The 23025-nt window shown below is 49.6% G+C and overlaps 3 protein-coding genes and 1 long non-coding RNA gene across 7 annotated transcripts in view; 1 reads left to right on the forward strand and 3 right to left on the reverse strand.

Moving 5' to 3' along the window:
• Window positions 1-23025, forward strand: part of LOC144112654 (uncharacterized) — a 104014-nt gene that overhangs the window by 14585 nt on the left and 66404 nt on the right. For all 3 annotated transcript variants that reach the window (XM_077645468.1, XM_077645467.1, XM_077645469.1), the window contains one exon: window positions 2414-2615. The gene's annotated coding sequence lies outside the window, so the exon portion shown is untranslated. The remainder of the gene's footprint in view (window positions 1-2413; window positions 2616-23025) is intronic.
• Window positions 9054-11747, reverse strand: LOC144112659 (uncharacterized). Of its 2 annotated transcripts, XR_013310374.1 has the most exons (4): window positions 10552-11747; window positions 10089-10464; window positions 9679-9993; window positions 9054-9137 (listed from the first exon to the last, which is right to left on the reverse strand). It is a non-coding gene; the product is annotated as an uncharacterized LOC144112659 (long non-coding RNA). The 2 variants fall into 2 exon arrangements; XR_013310373.1 differs by lacking the exon at window positions 10552-11747 and having other exon boundaries at window positions 10089-10540.
• Window positions 11881-19377, reverse strand: LOC144112653 (uncharacterized). Its single transcript, XM_077645462.1, has one exon. It carries the CDS (start codon window positions 19252-19254, stop codon window positions 18730-18732), a length of 525 nt encoding a protein of 174 aa, XP_077501588.1. The 5' UTR covers window positions 19255-19377; the 3' UTR covers window positions 11881-18729.
• Window positions 20154-21461, reverse strand: LOC144112650 (uncharacterized). The gene has a single exon (XM_077645460.1). The coding sequence runs from the start codon at window positions 21423-21425 to the stop codon at window positions 20511-20513; it is 915 nt and encodes a 304-aa protein (XP_077501586.1). The 5' UTR covers window positions 21426-21461; the 3' UTR covers window positions 20154-20510.

A 23025-nucleotide genomic window follows, 5' to 3' on the forward strand; every position in this document is an offset into this window, starting at 1 on the left:
CTCAAATGCTGTCTTACTGCTATCCTCTTGCTCTCGAAAGACGCCCATCCCATATCACCCTGTACCCCCTGATTTGGTGTATTGCCATGTGCTCCCAAAGCTAGCCTCCCTACGCCACGTTTAATTTAACATAATCAATGGTTCAACGAAAGTTCGTCTGGTCAGGCATTGTATTAAAGAAAAAGGAATGCGGTCACTGACCATGTCATGAAATTCATGAGATGTTTAATTTATAACCTTGCTTGAACATCTGGTCTCATGCACAGGACCGTATTACCGAAAGTCAGGCTAGGAACCATCACCACTTTCCAGATCCCTCTTACCACTTCATATTTATTGCAATTCCACAGTGCCCTATTTATTGAGGGTGATCTTTTAGCGTTGCCTATAGCGGCCAATCTGCGCAATGTCGAGGCGATCTCGAGGCCCATTGAAATCGAGGAGACGCTTCAGGCATGTTCTTCGGAGGCATTGCTCATAATTGGACGGCAAGCATGTCTTCTCTGCGGAATCAGCTGAAGTGGTAGTGGAACGCTGGCGTTCAGTTGCCTTTATTGCTGTCTTTTTTTCCGGCTTCGCGGCGCGTATTACACGCGTTGCGAATGTGGACGACTCAGTCTTTTTGACGCAGATGTTGCACGGTCTACACGATGCACGGCACGAAAAAAGCTTGGTCGCCGCTTGCTCATTGGCATGCAGAGGCGTCGGCGCATGGTGAGATCAGCTTATGCAATGCGACGACGCTAGCGTTTTCCCTCCGCGCCACAGCTTTGAGAAGACAGCAAACTGGACAGGACACGACTACCGCAACTTCGTGGCAAGTATGTTTCACGTTATTCGTGATGAACGGCGCAAGTTACCCGTACCGAACTTGCGACGTTGACAGAGGTGATGGCATACTGGGAAGTTCGAGTGGCTAGTTCAGAAGAAATTTTGGTGGCTTGGTTGGTTGGAGAATTGGGGTCACGGGTGCGGTATTTGGCTACCCTCTAGACAGAAGAAATCTGTCCTTTTGCTGTGACGTGGCCTCATGGCGTTGCCGCGATTGCTTCTGCTGCATGCTCAAGCTGTGCCGGCTACAATGTCCGCCTTTGTCCTCTTTGTGTATTTCCACCGCAGCGGTGGCCAAGTCGTTGAGCATCCGCCTCGTATGCGGGAGGTGCGGGGTTCGATCCCCAGTGCCGCCGGGTACCCACCGGTGATACAATGGGTACAAGCTTTCCCCTGGTCTGGTGCTCGGCTTATTTAGGGTGAAATGCTTGAGAAATGGGTCTCTGACCCCACCTTGAGAAAAAAGAAAAAATACCTTGTGACATGGCGCTCTTTGGCCATAGCTGCCCTTGCGCCATAAAAAATCCATAATCATAATCTTTGTGTATTTCCGTGCTTTGCAAATGCATGCTTCTCAGTTCATTCGATCTACTTGGTCGAACTCAGCTGGAACGCGTGACTGCTGCAGGTGCTTAAACTTAGCCATTTTGAAGGCTGATTTTTTGCCATTTTGTTTTAGATTTATGGCGTTAAGTGCAATTTGGAAAAAAGTCATTTGATTGCACAATTCTAAGAGTGTCTAATCGACAAATATTAGTGATTAAAAGTGAGCGGTTACCTTTCATCACCACAATTTGTGCATTTATGCAAGTGTGCACCAGGGCGAAATTCTAGAGGCCCGTGTAAGGTGCGATGTCAGTGCACGTTAAAGAAAAGAATGCCAGGGGGTCGAAATTTCCGGAGCCCTTCACTACGGCACGCCTCATAACCTGAGTGGCTTAGTGGACGTTAAACCCCCATAAACAAAGTGTGTATACGAAGCGTCATGGTAGAACTGGAGTGTACGTTTCCCGCCAGTGGCTTGGCTAGCTGAACGCAACGCGATATGTACTTGTCTTTACTAGTAAAAACTGCTTTTGTCTAGGATATTTTGTTCTGCCTTGGTTGTTATTTTACAAATTAAAAAGAGAATTGAATGGTGCGTGGAAAGGTATGACCACGAGCAACTTTGTATACCCGCTCGTGAACCATCTGGCATATGAACTAGTGGATAACGGAACTAGCGGAACGCGACTATTACGCTTCTCCAAACTTCACGCGAGTGAAGAAATGAAAGAACAGCAGGAATTAGCGAAGGCTGAGTAGGAGCAAGAACAGCTGACTGAAAGCCGCAAAACAGTAGTGGTAGGGATGAGAGCTTGAAAATCTGACTGGTGCTGACAAGTCGGCTAAGCATCGGGCAGTTTGCTGTTTTTTTTTCATTTTTTCTTGTTCTTGTGTTCACCCTGTCGTTAATGATTAACACACGTAGCGGAATTCATAAAAACAGGAATGATGTCTACGCAATCTGCCGTACAGGGGAGTTCCTCCTGTCGGCCTCCTTGTCCCCTGACCAACTGATTTGAGTGCCTTTCCTGCGCAGTGGCTTCAGCAGCATTCCTGTTGAGCTGATGCCCGAAATGGTGGCCTCGTCAAGGACAACCCAGGGCTGTTCGTGCTGATATCCAGGCAGCCACTTGATATAACAAGACCATCACTGAGGAGCACCAGTTTGGTCGTGGAAGCATATACCGATTGCCAGATCAGGCGTGCGTCAAAGCTGTGTCACATTTGCGTCGCTTTCGGTGAGTTCATTCTTTCCACCCTATCTTACCTACGCAGAGCGTCTTCCATGTTCGAGGTATTCCCGTCTACTGTAATTGACACTCCCGAACTACCCTGCAAGGCAGGTGGCAGTGCTTTGTATCGCTGTATATATCCGGGCAGCTGACAACGTGCGGGTTCCGACTGAGCCTGTGACAGCCACTTTTGCCGGACGTCAGAAATCAAAGCATGGCCTCGTGAATTTTGTGTCGATCCGATAAATACTAGCCCTCTGCAGTGTAACACTTGTTGGCACTTCGAACACAGCGCAGGTGCCTTCAAATCTCGCTTGCGTTGCTGCAACGGCGAGGACGGTCATCCATCGAACGACAGCTCAGAAGAGAATGTGAGGTGCTTGTCTTTGCGGAAAACGCATGCAGCAAATTATATGAATTGCCCCGCACAGGCTCGAGAATCCCAAATCACTGAGGTTACCGACAGGGATTCAACGTTGTCCGCGATGAGAGGCTGTTGGAGTTTGCATACGGCTACGCAGGAGCAACAGCCCGTAACGGTGCCGTATAAGAATCGACGATTTCCCAGGTGACTGCGGCTGCTGTTGAAGCATTCGTGGAAACGGTTGTAGAGCGTCTAGTGGAGAGAGTCTGTGAGTGCCTGTATAGTGTTACTGAAGTTCAGGTTTCGCATATTATGCAGGCTGTTACTGCACCCATCATGGCGCCTATGCCTTCTCTTCATACCAAGCCTACAAACCCTTAATGGTTCATCCCTGAGAACGTCCTACGACCTAATCCCCATTAGCCCAAAGGGAGCTTTGGTCTTATTTGCAACGTTGGCGCTCATGAAATTTGATACGCGGATTCTCAAATGCAGCGTGTTCCCTACTTCCCATCCGTATTCTCTGCGTCCCCAGACCGAAGCCAAGAAGTACCTGTCTGCTTGGTATCAAAGCCAAGCAGAGCATTTTGGTGGAAACCACTGAACAGCGCTAACAGACGGGACGGAAGAGAAGAATGCAGACACATGCGCTGTTCCCGCGTGTTGATAGAAACGACCAGCCAAATCAACCATGCAGCTCGACTATGAGCCCTTCTAGAACAGTATTTTGCATCACGCAGTTGCTGCTGCCCTGCTCTCGCAGCCATAGGCTCCTTGAGACTACTGCCGTCAAATTCTCGTTCCTTGTATTCAGCTTCACCAGATTTAGATTGCCTGTTGTCGATGTTAACTTTGGATATAAAAAGTTTACAGCAAAAGGGGCTACAGCCAAAGAGCTGTTTCACACGAAGTTACCGGCTATTCCAACCAGATGTCCAGTCAAGAAGAGGAGGTTGGCTCATTGTTGTTTCTTCCAGATTAGTCACATGGCCGGTTTATATTTAGTTAATGAGCCATGAATGTAAGATTCCAACATAGATTTTGTTATCCTTTTGCGCTGTTTGTTTGCAATACAGATAGAGAGAGAGATAGAAGGGAATCTTAATGAGAGGAAACGAGGAGAGGTCGGCTGGTGGTAACATAACCCTGGCCTGCTACTCCACACTGGGGAAAGGGGAAGGGGAGGAAAGGGAAAGAGCGAATGAAGGTCAATGATGGCATAATACAATGAACTTCATGAGGTGACGTCCACACACACACACACTGGCTGGCACTCGCATCGCGATGAGTAGGCGCACGTGAAATGTCTTGGACACACACCGACGCATGTCATTAACACATACTGGAGTAGAAGCTCCATGAAAACACAAATGTGCACACTCACGCATGATGTCAGCTGTCGCTGTGTATGCACTAACGTGGTACGCTGTGTAAAATGTGTAGGCAGTGCATGGGCGGTCACAGACGGGTATCCAGGCCTGTTTCACGTAAAAACCTGAGCACGGCCTTCGTCACACATCACCCATCAGCACGTTTCCCCCTGTCGCATTCAGAGTTTTTTCAGAGAGAGGGCAAGAGTCCTGTTGTCTCACGGTCGCTTCCAGTGTTCTCATCTGTGTAGTTCGGACACTCGCAAAGAAGGTGTCCAATAGTCTCTGGAGAGTGACACTGTACGCAGTTTGGATTAGTTTCTATACCGATCTTGTGAATGTAGTGTTTGGTGTAGGTAATGCCAAGCCGTAACCGGTGAAATAAAGTCCCTTCACGTCACATTACCCTAGATTACCGATGAAATCGTGAGCAGGCGTCAAGCTTAGAGATGCGGTCCTGTTGATGGCTCGAATCGTTCCAGTGCAACTGCATTGCGGCTTACATTAAATGTGCTAGCAAGGCTTTAATGTAAGATCTGGAAAAGGCTATTTCAATGAAAGCACCATCAGCATGAGCTAGCCGAGCCTCTGCATCAGCAAGCTCGTTTCCCGCTATGCCGAAATGGCTCGGTATCCACTGACGCTTTATGATATGGCCACGGTGAAAAGCCGCATCTAACAAAAGCACAATCTGTTGAACAAGCTGCCCGCATGTCCTCGGTTTAATGCAAGTTTGTATGACCTGTAAGGCCGACCTCGAGTCACAGAATATAGTCCATTGGTGCGTGGAGTGGTGACCAATATAATGGAAGGCCTCTCGTATGGCTGCCAATTTTGTTGCCGTATATGATGTTTTATGCATTAGCCTGAAACGATGACCTAAGGCATTTCCAGGCACTATCACCGCTGCAGCTGAAGAGGTGGTCGTCACGGATCCGTCCGCCTAAAAATGCTGTGAGTCACCATACATAGATGCAGTGTACGACAGCAGCAGCTGTTTCAGACCGACTGGTGTGATGTGCGTCTTCTTTGTTATCCTTGGGATGGTTGTACGTATGGACGGTTTCGGTACTGCCCAAAGTAGCACCTCCGCAATCTGGTGTGGTATGTAGTTCGTAGGCACTGCATTGCACTGCTTCCAGAGGGTTTTGGAAAAGGCTGAATCTTGACGCACAGTACTAATATTGGTCAGGTGGTGGTGATGGTGCCTGGTCAGATGTCGCAAATGCACACAAGTGGCTCCTGTTGAAAATAAATTCGTGCTGGGCAGGCGCAGGCCTCGTAAAATGCGCCCGATGTAGAAGTTTTGCATTGCAAACCCAAGCGTACTCTTAAAGCACGAGCATGTGCGCTTCCAAGCGCACGCAGGCCTGATAGTCTGACCCCCGAGAGAACGGGTGCACTGTATCTGAGAAGATCGACCACCAGCGCCTGTTACACGTGAAGTAAAGATTGCTCAGAGGGACTTGAGGATTTCCCTGCTATACACCACACAATGCTTGCAAAGCTGTCGAGCTTTTTCTTGAGCTAAGAAATGTGCTTCATCAAGGACAAGTCACGGTCTATCATAAGACCTAAGAATTTGTGATGTGTTACGTATGGAACAATTTGTCCGTTGATTGTGGCCGGATACCACGCCATTAATGTGAGCATGAAAGCCAAAATTGCGCTTTTAGTTGGTGAAGAGTGTCAAGCAACTAAAATTTGGATGCTAAAATTTGGATGCTAAAATTTTAGCGTCTGAAACTTGGACAACAGCCTTAGCAATGGGCGTGTCCACTCCAAAAATTATAAGCCGTAAGGTGCCTATCAGTTGTTTCAGCATCGCCCTGATTTGGTCATCTGTTGTAGACACATCCGGCGGACGCACAGGGGGACGTGTCACAAAGCTTACAGTGCGCGATGGTAAAGGTGGCCACTCTGCAGAGTCCACCTGGATGGTTGGCATACTTGGCTCATGCGGAGCTGGAGGCGGTGGCTTCTGCGTGGCAGAGTGGTCTCGTTCCTCCTGATGTGTTGTCACTCCATTTACTAAATTCAATTTCTTATGCTGGTTCCGTGTACTCCTTCTGTAGCGACGCATGGCGGTTGCTGTTTCTCGGTGAGTAGAATGGTCTCTCACCATTTTCTTCAAGATCTTCATCTCTGTTTTTACCTTCGAACATTCCCTAGATGTTGGCACAAATTGGCACAAGCAGTTGCCACAAACTGGAGCTTCAATCGTACATGTAGGTCCCTCGTGAACGCCGCTACAATGCGGGCATGCTTTCGTACTCGTACACGCATCACTTGCATGTCTAATCTGGCATTTTCGGCACTGCAGCGGTCGGGGTACATAAGGACGCACTGGGTGCCTCATAGCACCCACTTTCACGTGAGATGGTAAAATAGAACCCTCGAACACTAATCTGACACGCCGTGATTGGCCAAAACAATGGATGTCACTTAAGCGAACAGGACAAGATAGAAGTTGCACCAAGTCCATATCCTTGATCTCTATGTCCACGTCGGAAATCATGCCAGCGGTAGTGCTAAGTCCATGAGCAAAGAACGAGCGAACTCGTATGTTGCCAAGGGCTGATACGGTCTTCAACTTGTCCAAGGTGGCCCGATTGGAGACATCAACAGAGAGGATGTTCCTTCTCGCATTAATGCGCACTTTCTTCACTTGGCCCAGAACCAGTTGTTCAAGAAGAGTCAATGTCTGCCTAATTGATGGAGTTGAGGTTCTCTGAATATTAGACAGGCATGTATGAAAGTGGTGTGCAAGATACTGGGCCTCTTCACTTGCTTTTGCCAAATGGTGATTATTGTGGCTGGCGATTTTAATTCACATCATGTTTCATGGGGACTTTAGGGCAACTTTGTGTGGCAGCTGCGTGTAGAATTGGGCAGCAAATAACTTTCTGTGCATAAACTCAGCGCCTACCCATGTGACGCCCCCGCTGCAGGGCTCATACTATAGAGTAGGAACCACGCATGAAATACAGCCAATTACGAGTTTAATGGAGAACTGGATGCCCCCGCTCACTTGGAACGTCTTGAGGTGGCGTCCGGATGCCGCTGCAGTGATCAGGTACTTTGAGAAGACCACAACTGTGGCAGCACACATGGTGATTGTTTACACGACTTGGCGAGCTGTAGCTGGACTTTCCACCACGCACACACTGGGTGGCACTCATCTCGCTTAGACGACGTGTACCACATGCAGCACATTTCTTCCGCATATAGGATATGTCTTGCAAACACACACCAGTTTTCATAGCACTCATTCCGCGCACAGCTGCAGAGAAGAGATCTGCACACTCCTATATCCCAGCAGAAACACGTATGTACTCACACCACCACAAATGCATGTGCACATGTGTGTTCCGCACTGTACACCATTTAAACGCGCATAGCACAGCACAGGCAAGTGTGCTGTGCTATGGTATGTGCTATTGCATGCTATTGCAATTGCTATTGCAATGTGCTATTGCATGCTATTGCTATTGCAATGTGCTATTGCACTTAATTGCCAAAATACTTTTAAATCTGATTGAAAACAAAGAATTGTCATTTAAACTCTGGGCTAGAAAGCATGCATGACGCAAACAAAAGAAGGCTCATTGCACTACAACAAACAGAAGTTCGCCAAAGAAATCACATGAGGAAACTAATAAAATACCTGCAGTGCAATTTAAGGTAATTAAATGTGCGGTGCACAAGTTATGGAAAATTACTTTTCAAGAAAGATTTGGGCTTTTCTGTTTTTTGCCTTCTGTTCTTTTATAATGTGAAGTTGATCATTCCTTTGTTTGCATAAGTTAAGCATTATGTTTGCTGCACAGTTTGCAACAAGTGTGACAAGGAGCTCGTAGGCATGCCCATTTTCACATGCATCTATGTCCTCAAGCCTCGGTAGAGAGTTGAGCGTCAGTTGCCGCACGACATTCCTTTGGTTGGGCCCATGGAGAAATATTAAAGCTCTGATATTAAAGCTCTGATGTACACCTTCCGCATGTGCGTAGTGTTCAGCATGCACATGACTTCTTGGTGTGTGTGTTTAATTACTGACTCGATCTGTTATGTTCAGAGCAAAGATGCATGTTTTGCAGAGTTTAACAAGTCTTTGATAGGCGACTGACAGCGATATTTCTTCATGTAAGGTTTATTAGTAGTCCGAGCTACTGCGCCGTTTGTGGACACATTTCATGCAGTCCTTGTTCCTTACTTTTGTCTCTTGATATATGACTTGTATCCTTGTCTAAAGCGAAGCAATTGTTGGCACTCTTTGACATGAGTGTTGCAGTCATGAGCCTTTCTAGTCCTACGTGCCACATCAAGACACAATTAAAAACTGAAAAATGACTACCGCTACTCCCCTAGCTTCAACATTCCCCTGATTTTATACTTGGAGAAACCCCTGGTAGTGTTTGATTTCAAATATGTTTTGCACGACATGCACTGTCTTTTTCAAAAGCAACCAAGCAACTGGATTGGTTCTTTCGGCATGTAATGGAGCACATTGCACCCCTTAAACTTTAAATCTTTAAGGAAAACATTCCTCACTATCTGAGGCCATTTGCTGTGTAGTGGTGCCATAAGGATTCCGCTATATGGCTAGGAGGCAAACCCAATTTACTAGTTCTTATTTCGGCAATGCCTGTGCTACAGTGCATGTAAATTCCCTGTCGCACTTGTCGTGTGCAGAAAAAAAAAATGACTCGCTCTTGGACGCTCCGGACGAGTCCTGGCCCCAGCAGGTAGGGTGGGTTGATGCTGTGAGCTTTTTCAAAAATTTCAGCGAGCTCCCTGAGGACAAAAAAAAATTATGATCCTTTGACACATATATATGACATCACTTAATATGTGTACAAACACATTATTTCATGCATAAAGCTTGGCATATCTACTCAGCGACGCAAGACACATGTATAGCTAGCTTATAACCATGGCCGGCATGCATAATGCCCGATAGTTGCCCAGCAGCAAAGCTGTTGACATGAGCACAAAGTCCGGGTTCATGCCTCTCAGCAGCTGTATGCAATTGACAAAAAGACAGTCAATTTATCTGCCCAAATGTTGCTGTGTAATCTATAACACCCTAAAATTACAACAGGAATTACATTATTTAGACAAAAGATGTCCAAAATTGGTACAGTTAATTATTCTGTCACAAAATCTACCTGCACCAAAAAAGTAAAAAATGCTGCAACATTCTTAATTCACAGGTTTGTGGAATGACTAAACTGCTTCAGGGGCAAAAGTCACGTATGTAGGATCAGGAAAACAAAGTTTTCCATTCAGTAGAAGTTAATTATCTCTACTGAGATCATGTTCTACGTATACTTACTCTTCAAACTCGCGTGTTCTCCGGTCCGCCCCTGACTGGCTATTATGCTGTCGCACCTTTTATATTTTCTCTCTAGATTTCTCCACTTGTTCTCAATTTGCGAATGGGTCAAATGGCAACCGAATTTGGAATTCACTAAATCTGCCAAATTTTCCCAGAGTTGTCTTTTAGTTTTTAGGCGTTTAGAAGGGTCTGATTTGAAATTTTTATATTCTTGAATCAGGAAAAGAACTTTGGCCCGAGGCCACAACTCCTCGGGCTCGATGGTATGTGGGACGGGGGCTGCCGGCGCATTCAGCCAAACCTGCACGTTGTCTGCAACCAAAGGAGAGCATATATATGTTGCGCATTAAGTACTGATCAAATATTGCATATACATACAAGCGAGAAAGGTACACGTACGTACGTACCTGCTGTCGCATAAAGGCGCTGGTTTCCGTGGACAATGGGTGCACCGGTGTCGTCGACTGCCTCAAAAATTTCTCTCTCCACACCTTCCAAGATGATTCTAAGCGGCGCGGCCATCTCCTCCGAAATGAACGTATGAAGTGAAAGCGTTGGAAGGGAGGTGACGTATAAATAAGGGCCGAAGAAGATGCAAAAGATAGCATGCAGAACGAATGACTCCTGCTAGACATACGTAAACCGCCAAAGAAACAGAATAAGATACTACCCGTAAGCTTACACGCGCACGCATGCATGTCGGCACCAAAGTGATGCCGCACGGGTGCCGAGCAGAGCTGGATGCCGAAGTGCTGTCCGAAACAGAACGATATCGCTCAACCTCTGCAAGAGACGAACCAAATTTAAGATATGTTGATACCAGAAGAGAGATATCGATATCGTAGGCGCCACAAACTAAGAATTAGATACCACTTAAGCCAGCAGCAAAAAGCGCTACAACGCATGCACGCCGGCACATATGCTTGCATGCGCATCAGAGGAGCGCGCCGACACGCGCGTACATGTGCTGCAATAAAACAAGACCGGAAACCAACCGCGTGGAGTTCACGAGATAACGGGTGCATATCGTATATGAGACGCCCGTGTCTCATATATACGATGCATCCGTTAATTATCTCATGAACCGCGTCTCACGCGTGTGTACGGGACGCTCGGAGCGCGCATGCCGATACGATCGAGCCGAAACCCAGAGGTGCGAACGAAACAGGCGTCGTTAGCTGAGCCTGCAAGAGAAAAAAAGCAAATATATACAATACAGCTGTACCCGCCGCGCAAACGAAAAGATATAAGCGCGCTAACGAGTTTGAGAGAGATAACGGCGCGCCCGTTTGAGACGCCACGCAGAACTGCCGAAATTTGCGATATGATATCCGAAGCGCGGCCATCGTCGTTCGAAAAACAAATCGGGAGCGTCCGCTGAACCTGCAAGACACGCAACAAAGATAAATACGGCTGATTCAAGAATAGATATATCGTAGACGCCGCAAATATCGTAGACGCCGCAAGAAGAGAAGGTTAGCAGCTGCAAGCCAGCGTACAAGAGCACTCATGCATGCATGCAGTTTAGAGAGATGCCAACGTGAACATAGTAAAATAAAATACGACCGGAAATCAACCTATCTTCTCAAGTAATCAAGAGAGGAAACAACGCTTCGCGCGAGACGCCGCGCGGAGATGCCGAAATAGGAAGCGTCAGTTGAAACGAGTAAACAGGATACGGCTCGGAGATTCCACTCGAAATAAGATACGGTTAGGAAAACAGCACAGATGCGAATGCGAACGCCGTTTCTGCACCCTAGCTATTAACCACCCAAGCTGTCGAGAATGCGCCTCCCTCCATTTTGTCGTCTGCTAGCCGCCAGAGCGGAGAGCTGTGGAACTAGCAGACGACGCTGCCAGCACAAAATTGTCCTGGCGAGTCTGGCTGCCAGCTGGCAGCCCGAAACCGCCCAGCCAGAGAAAATCGAACGCGTTCTGGGTAGCCACCGGAAGTGGGCGGAGCAGCCCGAGAAAATCGAGCGCCTGGCGGCGCGCTCTGGTAGCCCGCGGGCTGCCTGCGGGCTGCCAGAGGTGGATAATCGAAGAGGCCCACTGTGTGTCACAAGCTTTGTAACTACAACCTCCGCGTACTAGACTATTGTAATCACAAGGGCAGAGGGAAACTTAAGTCCACCTCGGTCCAGTTGTGCGATTAAGGAATAGGTGTCTTCTTCCATTTCCGTCTCACTTCCGGTAACAACCAAGTGTCCTCGGCAACTTTCACACTTTAAAACTTTCATTGTAGCATGTGCACAATACCTGCCAACATAATCAATAACTGGCATTCATTCTCTGAGTGCATCATGGTCAGCGTCTACAACTTGAACACTAAAGGAGGTTCCTACATCTCTGACACTGTTTGTCTCTTCGATGTTTCTGAAGTCAACAGTGCTCATCTTTGGCAGGCCATTTTGAAGGCGAATACTGCCCTCTGTCTCACAAAGCTGTCGAACAGATATGTGGTACTGCCCACCAGCCATTTGCCGGTACTGTCCAAAACGACTCTCGAGAGGATCCGTTAGAACTTTCCCTAGTAGGATGTACTTAAAATGAAGTTCACTTATGCAGTACTTTGCCAATGCCAGTAAGGATTGAGCAGATAGCCTTAGGGCACTCAATGTGTCCTGGGTAAGGACCCCAGTGTAATGCCCATAAAATTCCCAGACATCAAGCCAGGTAATGAAACCATTCAGGCAAGCTACTTTTGGGTCATCTGTACTGCAAGACATGGGTTATTCGTAAACAGTACGATGATGGAAGCCTTTACAGTCGCCGACCGATTTTTCGGACCCGAAGGGACCCGAAAAATGGTCCGAAAAATCCATGAAGTACAAAAAAATCACTTTATTGAGATGAAATCTGCTTAAAAATGTAACTGATTTTACCTTGCGGAACATTTCTCTTGCTGGCGACGATTTGCGCTTGTATTTGCGCCAAGGTTGTGCTTTCACTGTATACTCTAGACAGCAAGGTCACCGCATTTAGTTAGAATACTTCCCACGCTTCTTTGACGGACCCGGCGGGGCCATGTTGTCCACAATCCGAGTGTGCACCACACCGCTCGCTAAACACGCGCAAAGATAAGGCACTTCTTTCAAAGTGGCGGAACCGCCGGACGCAATCACAAAATGGCGAACAGATGTAACTTCGTGAAGACTGAGCGCCACTCGGTCAACGCGGTCAGAGAAACCCAAGTGACGAAACGGCGAATGGTGAACGTATGAGACCCGCCGCGTTGGCTCAGTGGTTAGGGCGCTCGGCTACTGATCCGTAGTACCCGGTTTGGAACCCGACCTCAGTGGCTGCGTTTCGATGGAGGCGAAACGCAAAGGCGCCTGTGTGCTGTGCAATGTTAGTGCATGTTAAAGATCTCCAGGTGGTCGAAATTATTCCGGAGCCCTCCATTACGGCACCTCTTCTCTCAGTCCCTCCTTTATCCTTTCCCACCGAGATAGGTCCTGCACAATTTCCTCCCCCAACAACCAACTTTCAACGTATTGGACAAGCGATAACTGCCCTCGACAACGTCGGCGACAAAAGCAAGTTGGCGGCGATGACAATCCGGCTGCCATCTCGAAGTGTCAGAGATCGCCGGCACCTCTACTGGCAACAATGAGGTACCGAAAGTGTGTCAAGCCAAGCCAATTGCAGCATAAATCCACCGCAATCCATGATGGCGCCTTTTGCGTCGGCGAAAAGCTAAGATGGCCGATTTTGGCCCGCAGGCGACTGAAATTAGTCCGAAAAATCGAACTTTCGGACTTTTTAACTCCGAAATATGTATGCGCTTCTATGGGGTGACTGATGGTGCCTCGGGGTCCGCAATATCCTACAAGTCCGAATTATTGGAGTCTGAATTACCCGTCGGCTACTGTACATAGCCTAACCAACCTATTTTTGTCCATGCTTGATTGATAGCATGCCATACAATTCATGAAAATACACTTACTTGGCAGGGCCAAATCCGCTTCGCTCCTGCTGCACAATTTCCGAAAATGACGGGAAGGCGGTGCCAGTGTTGCTGACCGAATCCTAATTTTCCGTCAGAGGTAACCTATTGGAGCCAAATGCAGAAGTTTAGAGCTGACGCGTGCAGTATATCTGTAGTTTTGCCGTGTTTAATTCCGGGGACGTGTGTGTCCCGTGTACCTTAAGGGGGGGACACCCCTCTTAGAACTTTTTTCCTTATTTATGGGTGGATCTGGTTGAAACTTGCACCATTTGTATATTTTTGCATGCTGATTTCAAATATCTGATTAGTTTTCTTGTAGATGAAATAGTTTTCAAAATTTCACCTAATTCATGTTGCTCATTTGTAGGTGGGCTGATTACTAAACACTCTATGGCATGATGAGAATAAACCTGCCAGAGTGATCTACAAGGATCATAGAGTGCAACAAGACAAGGATTAATGTGCTAGAAGAATTTCAACCAAAGTTACACCTAGTCAAACTTTTGTGACAAAAAGCCCAAGTTGGCACCCAAGATTGATAATTAATTTTATAAATGTTGCCGTGTAATAACTGAACATATTTCAGTCTTAATGCACTGTCCAAGAGCTTTTCTTTCTAGCAGAACAAGAATGAGAGCTATAGCACAAATAGTTTAAGAGATATCGCTCCTCCAAAATTGCAGAACCCTGAAAATTGCAGTTTTGAGAAAACGAGAAAAAACATCTCACAGTATGTACAGGGTCGTTCAAAATATGTGCGAACACGGCGCAGCGTGGCCGCGCTCTGCGGAGCGTCAGCGCATCCGGCGCGGTCGCGCATCGAAACAATGTGGCGCAGGCGCACAGGAGACGGGAGGCGGTGCTTCGTGTCGTCTGCTACAGTGCGGAAGCGCACCTGTGTGCTTGCAGCGCTCAGACGCGCCGAAGTGGCATTGTCGCATTTTACTGACTGCAGCGCGTTGCTGTTGGTCCTGCACACGCCAACTCAGCAGCATGTGTCCCCGTGGAGCGTACTCGGTTCAATGCAGGTGTTGTTTCAAATTTCTCAGCTCTAGTCTGGATTGGTTTACGCTGTGAAAAGCCCAAAAGCGACTCGCGCTATGGGAGACGTCGACCTAGTAGAGGGATCTGGATCATTTCGACCCTCGGCGATTCTTACCATGCACGGATATAGCGCATTAATGATCGTGTTTCCTTTCGCCTCCATCAAAACAGGGCCGCAGCGGCCGAGATCGAACTTGGTTCCCCCGACTCAGAAGTCAGGTGCTCCCCACAGTGCAGGCGCAGCGAGACATTCTCAGCACTTGACCGCACTCTGCAGGCGGCGTGGGGTAACAGAGCACAGCTTTGTTTTCTGTCCATTCTTCCTAAGTCGAATGAGATGTTTTACAGCAGGAGCTGCTAAACCATGTGCACGGAGTTGGCTTCAGTTTTGCTCTTCTGGGTCCAGGATCAGCCTAGGGCGAAAAAGCCCGCAGGTTGCTTGATAGAACTTCGAAACTTACTATAGAAATGAAAGAAAGCACCGAACCTTGTACGATTTTTTAAAACGTATAAAGGTAAATTTGTACAATCGTGTGACTTTTTCTTTACTCAAGATATCCTTACTTGCACCATTAAGAAGGCTGAACAAAAATGTATTTGGTTGGAAGCTCATGTCATAAGTCAAATGACCCTAATCGTAGCACTGAAATGCCTTATTAGATTTATTTTCCTCTGCTACCGCGCCATTCACGTGTTTTTCCTGTCTCCACTGACGCTTTCTGCCGGCATCGCTTTCTTCGAACGTGGTGTACCGCTCCCACTCCTCTTGAAGAACAGTCCACAGGCATCCACTGAGAGGCTGTGCACCTGTCGGCCGGTCATAGCGCTCTTCATGATGCCCCAGACATTCTCAATAACATTTAGGTCAGGGGACTGAGCAGGCCATTCCAGCACTGCGATGTCGCGGAGCTCAAGAAATGCAGCAACTCTTTTTGATTTGTGTATTGGCGAGTTATCATGCTGCAGAATGAAGTCGCTCTCCGGAAATGGTCCTCCTAGAAGGTAAGGGAAGAGCACATCGTCCAGGATTGAGCAGTAGGCCTCTCCTTTGAAGCGGCTCTCTAGGCGAACCAGGGGTCCTAGGCCTTCGGCGGTCACAGCGCTCCAAACATTCACAGCGGACCGGCCGCTGGCAGCGACTTGCTTCATATACTCAGGCATATACCTGAAGAAAACGAAAAAAAAATCTTAATGTTGGTAAAAAATGCAGGTGCGACCGGCAATCTAGAAGGAACAGAAATATCAATTATATATTTTATGATTGTCTAGTGGTCATTACCGGGCCACTTAACAAAATCATACAAAAAAGTGTGAACGAGGCCATTTTTTATGAATTCAATTATTTTGAAAGATCATAAAATACTCCGAGACTATGCTGCAGTGTAAAAATTGGCTGTCTACTGGCACCTATTTCTTGATGAATGAATGAATTAATGAATGAATGAACCTTATTCCCGTCATCACGGGGCCTCACGGTCAGGGTGCAGCAGTTAGGAGGGGGTGCCTCCCAGCCGGCTCTCAGTATCGAAGGCCGCGGAGAGAATCTTGTAGTAAGCTGTCTCCGCCTGACGGATGATGAGTCTTTGCTGATCCGTGTCGTGGCTCCGGATCAGCTCTCCCCAGGTGGCAAGGTCTGCGGTGCTTTGTGATTTAGCCCCAGGAGAATCCGGACACTCCCAAATTAAGTGATTTTACGAAGTCATTTTGTGGCACCTAGTGCACAGCTCAGGCTCCCCAGTGTCTTCATCGTGTAGTATACAGTAAGGAAAGAATCTGCTGCCCTGAAGCCTCCTATATGCCCTGCCTTCCTTTGGAGTGAGCGACCTATCTGGAAGTGAGAGTCTCCTCCTATCCAGCCTAGGTGTTTCGGTTTTTTCTTTATACCTCATCAGAGGGTCTTTATTCCCACTCAGGGACACTTCCAGAGCAGCTCGGATGTATAATTCTCGAGCGAGACTGGGAGCAGCCTCATTCCCCGGAATGCTCATGAGCAGGAACCCTTATGAGAGAGACCTCTCTGCTTGAGGGGTAATCTGGCGGCTTGACTGGAGACCACCCCGTTACAAAAGTTGTGAATAGCTGCATTACTGTCAGACAAAATGATATTGGCTATGGTACTGACGCACGCTAGGGCATTAGCAGCCTCCTTTGCCACTAGCGAATTCTTAAAATATTAACCGATCCTACAGTCACTTTCTCACCATTCTCCTATTTCTTTATGAACAGGATGTTCTGCGCGATTTAAATGTAGGCGCCAGCTTATAACATTCGATAATAATAAATTTCAGCCGTAACTGACACAAACTCAAACTTCAGTTATTTTGGTTGTAGCGTTCGTCACTGATCGTAGCTGTGCTGTTAATTTAGAGAATTTGTTTATTTTTGTCGAAGTTTAATATGATATTTTGCTTAATGTATATGCTTTGAAGAACTACAGTTGTTTGGCCACTGCAAAAATTATTCTTGACACTTGTTAAAACAAGCATATTAACGTTTAAAGCTTAATAACAGTAAATACTAGTGCCTAAAATGATGCATTTTAGGATTAAATTGCTTAAATGATTACACTTACCGGCAGTTTTCTGGCCGCCAGAATCGCTGATGATGGTCCCACCTGGTCGTTAAAGCAGATTCGTCAGTAAATACGACCTTTCCCCAGTGCTCTTCTGTCCATTGCTCATGATCTCGGGCAAATGCCTGGCGCTTCTCCTTGTTCTTCTCGCTCACAAGTGGCGTCTGTGCAGCTGTTCTTGACTTGAGGCCAGCCGCGCGTAGGCGACGCGTCACTGTTGAGTTCGACACACCTGGAAGCCCGACAGTATTCTTAATTTCAGTCGCACTGGCAGTGGGCTTGTCCACAGCGGCCGCAACGATATTCATGTCGTCGTCTTCATTGGCGACTTTTGGACGGCCTGTCCGCGGATGATCCTTGATCCTTCGCTCCTTTCGGTATGCCTGAACAATCCGGTTCACGGTCGAAAGTGGCCGATTTGTTAACATTGATATCCTCCTCTGAGAATATGCTTGTAGGCTTAGCGCTACAATTTTCCATCTTTTGCTCTCCGGAACACGTGACATCGCTTGCTCTCCCAAGGTTCGGCGAAAATTACATACCCCTCGACTGTTACACCGCTTTTATTACTGGGGCAGCATAAGAAATAAGCATGGAAAGAACAAAAGTGACATCACTACATTTAAAACTGATAGCATGACGTTTGTCAGACGATGAACATGAAGATTGTGCAGTAGATCGTGCTTTCACAAGTCATCCGAGAATCATTCACTTGGTCCGAGCAGTCGCTCAGCTTGGCACGTATTTGAAGCAGCTTATCAGCCGCGCCAGTGGATAAGAGATTGCCGTGCCCAAGCTAGCTCCCTTTGCTAGTTAACTATCCATAGGGTACCCTTCCATGAACAACACTCTGCAGTAAGTAAAATGCGACAATGCCATCTCGGCGTGCCTGGGCGCTGCCAGCACACAGTTAGGTGCGTTTCCCAGCAAAGCAAGCCCGGTGCACTTCCGCACTGTAGCAGACGACACGAAGCACCGCCTCCTGTCTCCTGTACGCCTGCGCCACATTGTTTCGATGCGTGACCGCGCCGGATGCGCTGACGCTCAGCAGAGCGCGGCCACGCTGCGCCGTGTTCGCAAATATATTGAACGACACTGGACATGTAAATTATGTCAATGATTGATATGTCAACATGATCAGAAACTAGTGGAAAGTGAACTAAAGCAAAAATTAATGGCTTATGCCAATTTCAGCCTTAGTTATGCAATAGGAAACTTTTGAAAGGAAAGGTCCATTTGGGTACCCAACACAGATAACCTTCTCAGTAAATTTTTTCTTGTGGTCATTGCATTTACCTCTGTGTCATGTGACTCACAAGGTTCCCTTTCTAGCAAAAAAAAAAAAAAATAGCAAGAACAGGACCGCAGATATTTATCTTCAAAAAATGCAACACCACCAAAATTGGGGGATTGTGAGAAGCACTCACACCTCACAGCATATTTAATCAGGAAAGAAAACCCCAAAGACCTTCGCATGCTTTCAAAATGCACCAGGAGCATAGTCAGGGTGCATGTTGTCGCGGTGCTTCTTTTTTTCCGCTTTAGCGAAGCCAAGCGAAGTCGCCCGCTTCTTCGCAGAACGCGCGTTACGGCGCAAGTCCTTTTCTTCAGCTCTCCTGGAGACAGTTGCTGGCACGTTCGCGTTGCATTCTTGCAGAATTACTGTTGCTGTATGCTTGCAGCAGACATTGAAGCGCAGCACAGCTTCTGCTGTGGCTGCTTCCACAGCAAACAGTGAAGAATGCCGCTCTTTGTGGATCAAGGTCCAGATGATCGAGTGGAAGCTCTCGTTTGAATTCTGGGTCTTCCCCTGAATGCACCTCTGCAGCAGGCTCTTCTCTGATAAGCGACTGTACACGGGCAAAAGAGCTTCAGCCACATCGCTTGGCAGACTGTACTTATGCTTTGGTTCGGGCTCCTCTTTTGCTTTTGCGGCGTTGTGGCGGCACCAAGACTGCTCACCTGTGGGACACAAAGTGTGATTGGGGCAGTCATCAGTAGACATGATGTGGTAATATGTTGCCGTCAGTAGACATGATGTGGTAATATGTTGCCATCATGGCTTGCTGCATGGCATCCACATTACGTACATTCGACCTTAGCGCTCGGCCATAATATATAGCTAGCTTGTCAACTAGATCAGCTGTGAGCCTTCCTCTGCCACCAAGACTTCGTTTTCCTGCACCCTTGTTCCTCTGCAAGAGGTTGCGCAAAGCTGCTCCCATATGCTTGTGCACATGGTTTATGCAATCCTCCTTGACTACTTCAATGTAGCCATAGATTTTAGCATCTTGAAGGGCATTAAACGTGCGACTGTCCCCATCGCATAACATCGTTGTGTAGCGCATGTTGTGGCGCTGTAGAGACCTCTCAAATAGAATTTTGCCTGCCTCTACCTCCATTTGGCCAGCCTTGCAGTTGGTGTTCTTTTGGCACTCGTGGCGCGATCTCCAGAGTTCATAGCCGTCAGTGTTCGTTTTTGGGCCAGTTTCGCAGCCCAGACAAAAGTTTGACAGCACCACATAATCGAGCACATAATCAGTGAAGAGTTCCACTACGGCACCGACGCCTATATGTGACGAGTGCCCGCGCGTCATCCATGTGCTGTCGTAACACACGGTATGGGGTCACTCTGCGTCCAGCCGGCCGGGAAGGCGAGCTTCCGTGCAAGCTACACGCAGGCGTTATTTAAGCACGCAACACGTTTCCCCAACCCGTGGCGCAGAGTCGCAGCCACGGCAGGTCCGGACGAAATAGGCAACGGCAGGGCACGCTAGGAAATAGTTTATTATCCTAACGCGAGGTAAAGCACACTGCGGAAGAATGTTCTATCCGTAAAGTAGATGTTCAGTAGCTCACCAAGTCGTTGACGTCGACCGGCGTTGGTGTTCGGGGGCCGGCGGGCAGCGGAAGGGGTCCGTGGGGTAGTTAGGTCAGGTCCGGCGGCGAGAGACCTTCCCGCCGCGCGATCACCCCTTTTATCCCCTCGGTCATTGCCTCCCTCGCAGCAAATCGTTACCGTCAAGCTTAGGCGTGCTACCCTCTCCACAGAAGGCGGCGCGCTGCCGTGACGTCACGTCAGTGCTGGGGCGGAAATGAGCAGAGTCGCGGGGGTGCCTTCTCTCCACATTCCTGGTGGCCAGCGCGCCCGTGTAGGTCACGGTCGCCGCTGGCGCGGGGGACGAGGAGGGGATACCAGTGTATCCCACATCCTCCCCTCCTTAAGAAGCCTCCCGAACACAGAAACAGGCACAAAAAGCTTTACTCAATTTCAGTGGACCATAGGTCCAGGTCCATCTCTAGCCCCCCCGCTGGCGTGGCCCCTGCTTCCATGTCGGGCGCCGGCAGTTCCGCAGCCGCCAGCGCAGGGGCCGGCCGCTTGGGGTCCGGGTCCCGGGCCTCGTCACTCGGGGCAGGAGGCGCCGCTGCCGAAGACGGAGGAGCCACCGCGGCCGAGGGCTGCGAGCCAAGGCTCGGCTCCGGCGGGCCGCCAGCGTGGCGGGCGGCTAAGAACTCGGCCTCGCGGCCCGCTCGCGCCAGCATCTGACGGGCCGCGGCGCTGGGAGTGGCCGCCGCTGGATGTCGATCGTCTCGGGTCGTGGCCCCGCGCGTCCTCTGGTCGTGCAGGTCCCCCGCCTTGTGGGCTTCCTCGTGTAGCATCACGGCCCCACACGGGCACAGCAGGGTTCCTGGGGACAGGGGTAGGGACACGCCCTCGGCCCGCTGGTCCGCGTCGGCGACGGTGCGCCCCCGGAATACGTTAAACAGCCTGGCCGGGGGCGTGAGCCTCTTCGCCCTCTCCTGCCGCTTCCACGGCCGCCACGAGACGTAGCCGACCGGCGCGTCCGTTCCGGCCTGGCACGTCCACGTGGCCACGTCCCTGGGCGGCTGGCGCGGGGCCTGCGCTGCTGGCGGCTCCGGGCCTCGGGCTGGCGGGGTGGACAGCAGGCGCTGGCAGAGTGGCGAGCGAGCCGGCGAGTGACCCAAGGTGGCGGGGGAAGCCTGGCGGCGGCGCGGCGACTGCCCGAAGAGGGGGCCCAAGTGCCTCGGGCCAGCACGCCCGGGGCCCGGTGGGGTGGCCGCCGGGTGACAGCGATGCGGCGAGGGGTGCTTTGGGCTTCGTCCGGACGTCGGGGGTGACCGCCGGCGCTTGGGTTGTTCCTGCTTCTTTTCCATCTGCGCTGGAAAAGGTCAACACAGATGTAGCCAGCTCCCGCAGCGCGTGCTGCGTGGCTGTTCGACCCTCACGAGAGTCATGAGGGTTAGCGCAAGTCAGTCTTGCGTGCAACTGATCGGCATGAGCGGCCCGTACGTTCATGCATCTAACGAGACTGCCTGCCGGCTCGCGCCCTCGCTCTAGGCTGCGCAGGCAGATTCTGTTTCTGCCTAGGGCGCAAGTTATAGCGGGACGCGGGGTTCGCCGGCTGATCGCAGATCTCGTTATCCGACTGCGGCGCGGGTCGGGCTGTGTCCTCTACCCACTCATCTCGCTGCACGTAACGTTTCAGGTCGCATACGTGCACCGGTCCGCCTGCCGGTTTCGACCGCAAGTCCTCGAGCCTGTAAACGAGCGAGGAAAGTTTCTCTCGCACGCGGAACGGCCCGATCCATTTCGGCGCCAACGAGGCCGCAAACTGTTTGCTAGCGTCGCTGAGAACGTGCTGGCGTTGAAGCACCAGATCGCCCACTTCGTAGTGAACATCCCGGTGCGAGCGGTCGTACTGTGCTTTCTGCTGCGCCCTAGCGGTGCTCAGGTTGCGGCGAGCCTTGCGTAAGGCCTCCGTCATCTTAGCGCGCAGCTGCGTCGCATACTCAGCTCGTGCTGAGGAAGCGACTGGCGTCTTCCTGCTGTCCGATAGAATCTGGTCCATCGGATTTAGCAGCTCTCTACCCAGATTGAGAGAACACGGCGCATACCCAGTCGAGCGGTTAACGGTCGAACGCAAAGCAAACGCGATCTCCGGCAGATAGGAGTCCCAATCTTTGTGCCTCTCAGAGTACGCGACAAGCAAGTGCTTAACGTTGCGATTGACTCGTTCCGTGGGGTTCGACTGAGCATGATAGGTGGTCGTTTTCTTGTGCTTAATGCCGAGTGCAGCGCACGAATCAACGAACACCTTCGCAGTGAAGTAGGACGCGTTGTCCGTTATCAGCTGCTCTGGGAAACCGAACCTGGTGAATACGTCCATCAGCTTCTCCATGATCACTCGTGCCGTCAGCTTTCTAAGGGGGAAAAGTTCAACCCACTTGCTGAAGTGATCCGTGGCCACCAGCAAGAACTTGTTCCTACTCGGTGTCATAGGATACGGTCCCATGATGTCGCACGCCGCGATTTGCCAGGGAGTCTGGCTGTTAATCGGGTGCATGAGGCCGGGTGGTCGTCCGCCTCGGGGCTTCACACTTTGGCACACGTGGCACGAGCGGGCGTAGCGTATTACGTCCCTTTTCATGCCAAGCCAGGTAGCAAAGCGACACAACTTAGTGTAAGTCTTGGGGCCGCTTGCATGCCCAGCGATGCACGAGTCGTGAAAGTAGCGTAACAGTGCTGCTCTCAATACTCGCGGTATCACCACCTTGAACGCCTCGTTTGTGTCGTTCTCGGAGGGGATATACCTCAGCAGGACGCCGTCGGAATCCAGCAGATACGAATCCATCGCGCTCACAGCACTACCAGCTGTTTCCCAGCGCTCCGCACCGACAGCAAAACCAGCTGTCTCCTTGTGCGCGGCGGCCCTGCCGCCCGGCTCCCGGAGCCCGTCGAACACCTTTCGACAAA

This window comes from Amblyomma americanum, chromosome 1, assembly GCF_052857255.1.
Source record: "Amblyomma americanum isolate KBUSLIRL-KWMA chromosome 1, ASM5285725v1, whole genome shotgun sequence".
Lineage (NCBI taxonomy): Eukaryota > Metazoa > Arthropoda > Arachnida > Ixodida > Ixodidae > Amblyomma > Amblyomma americanum.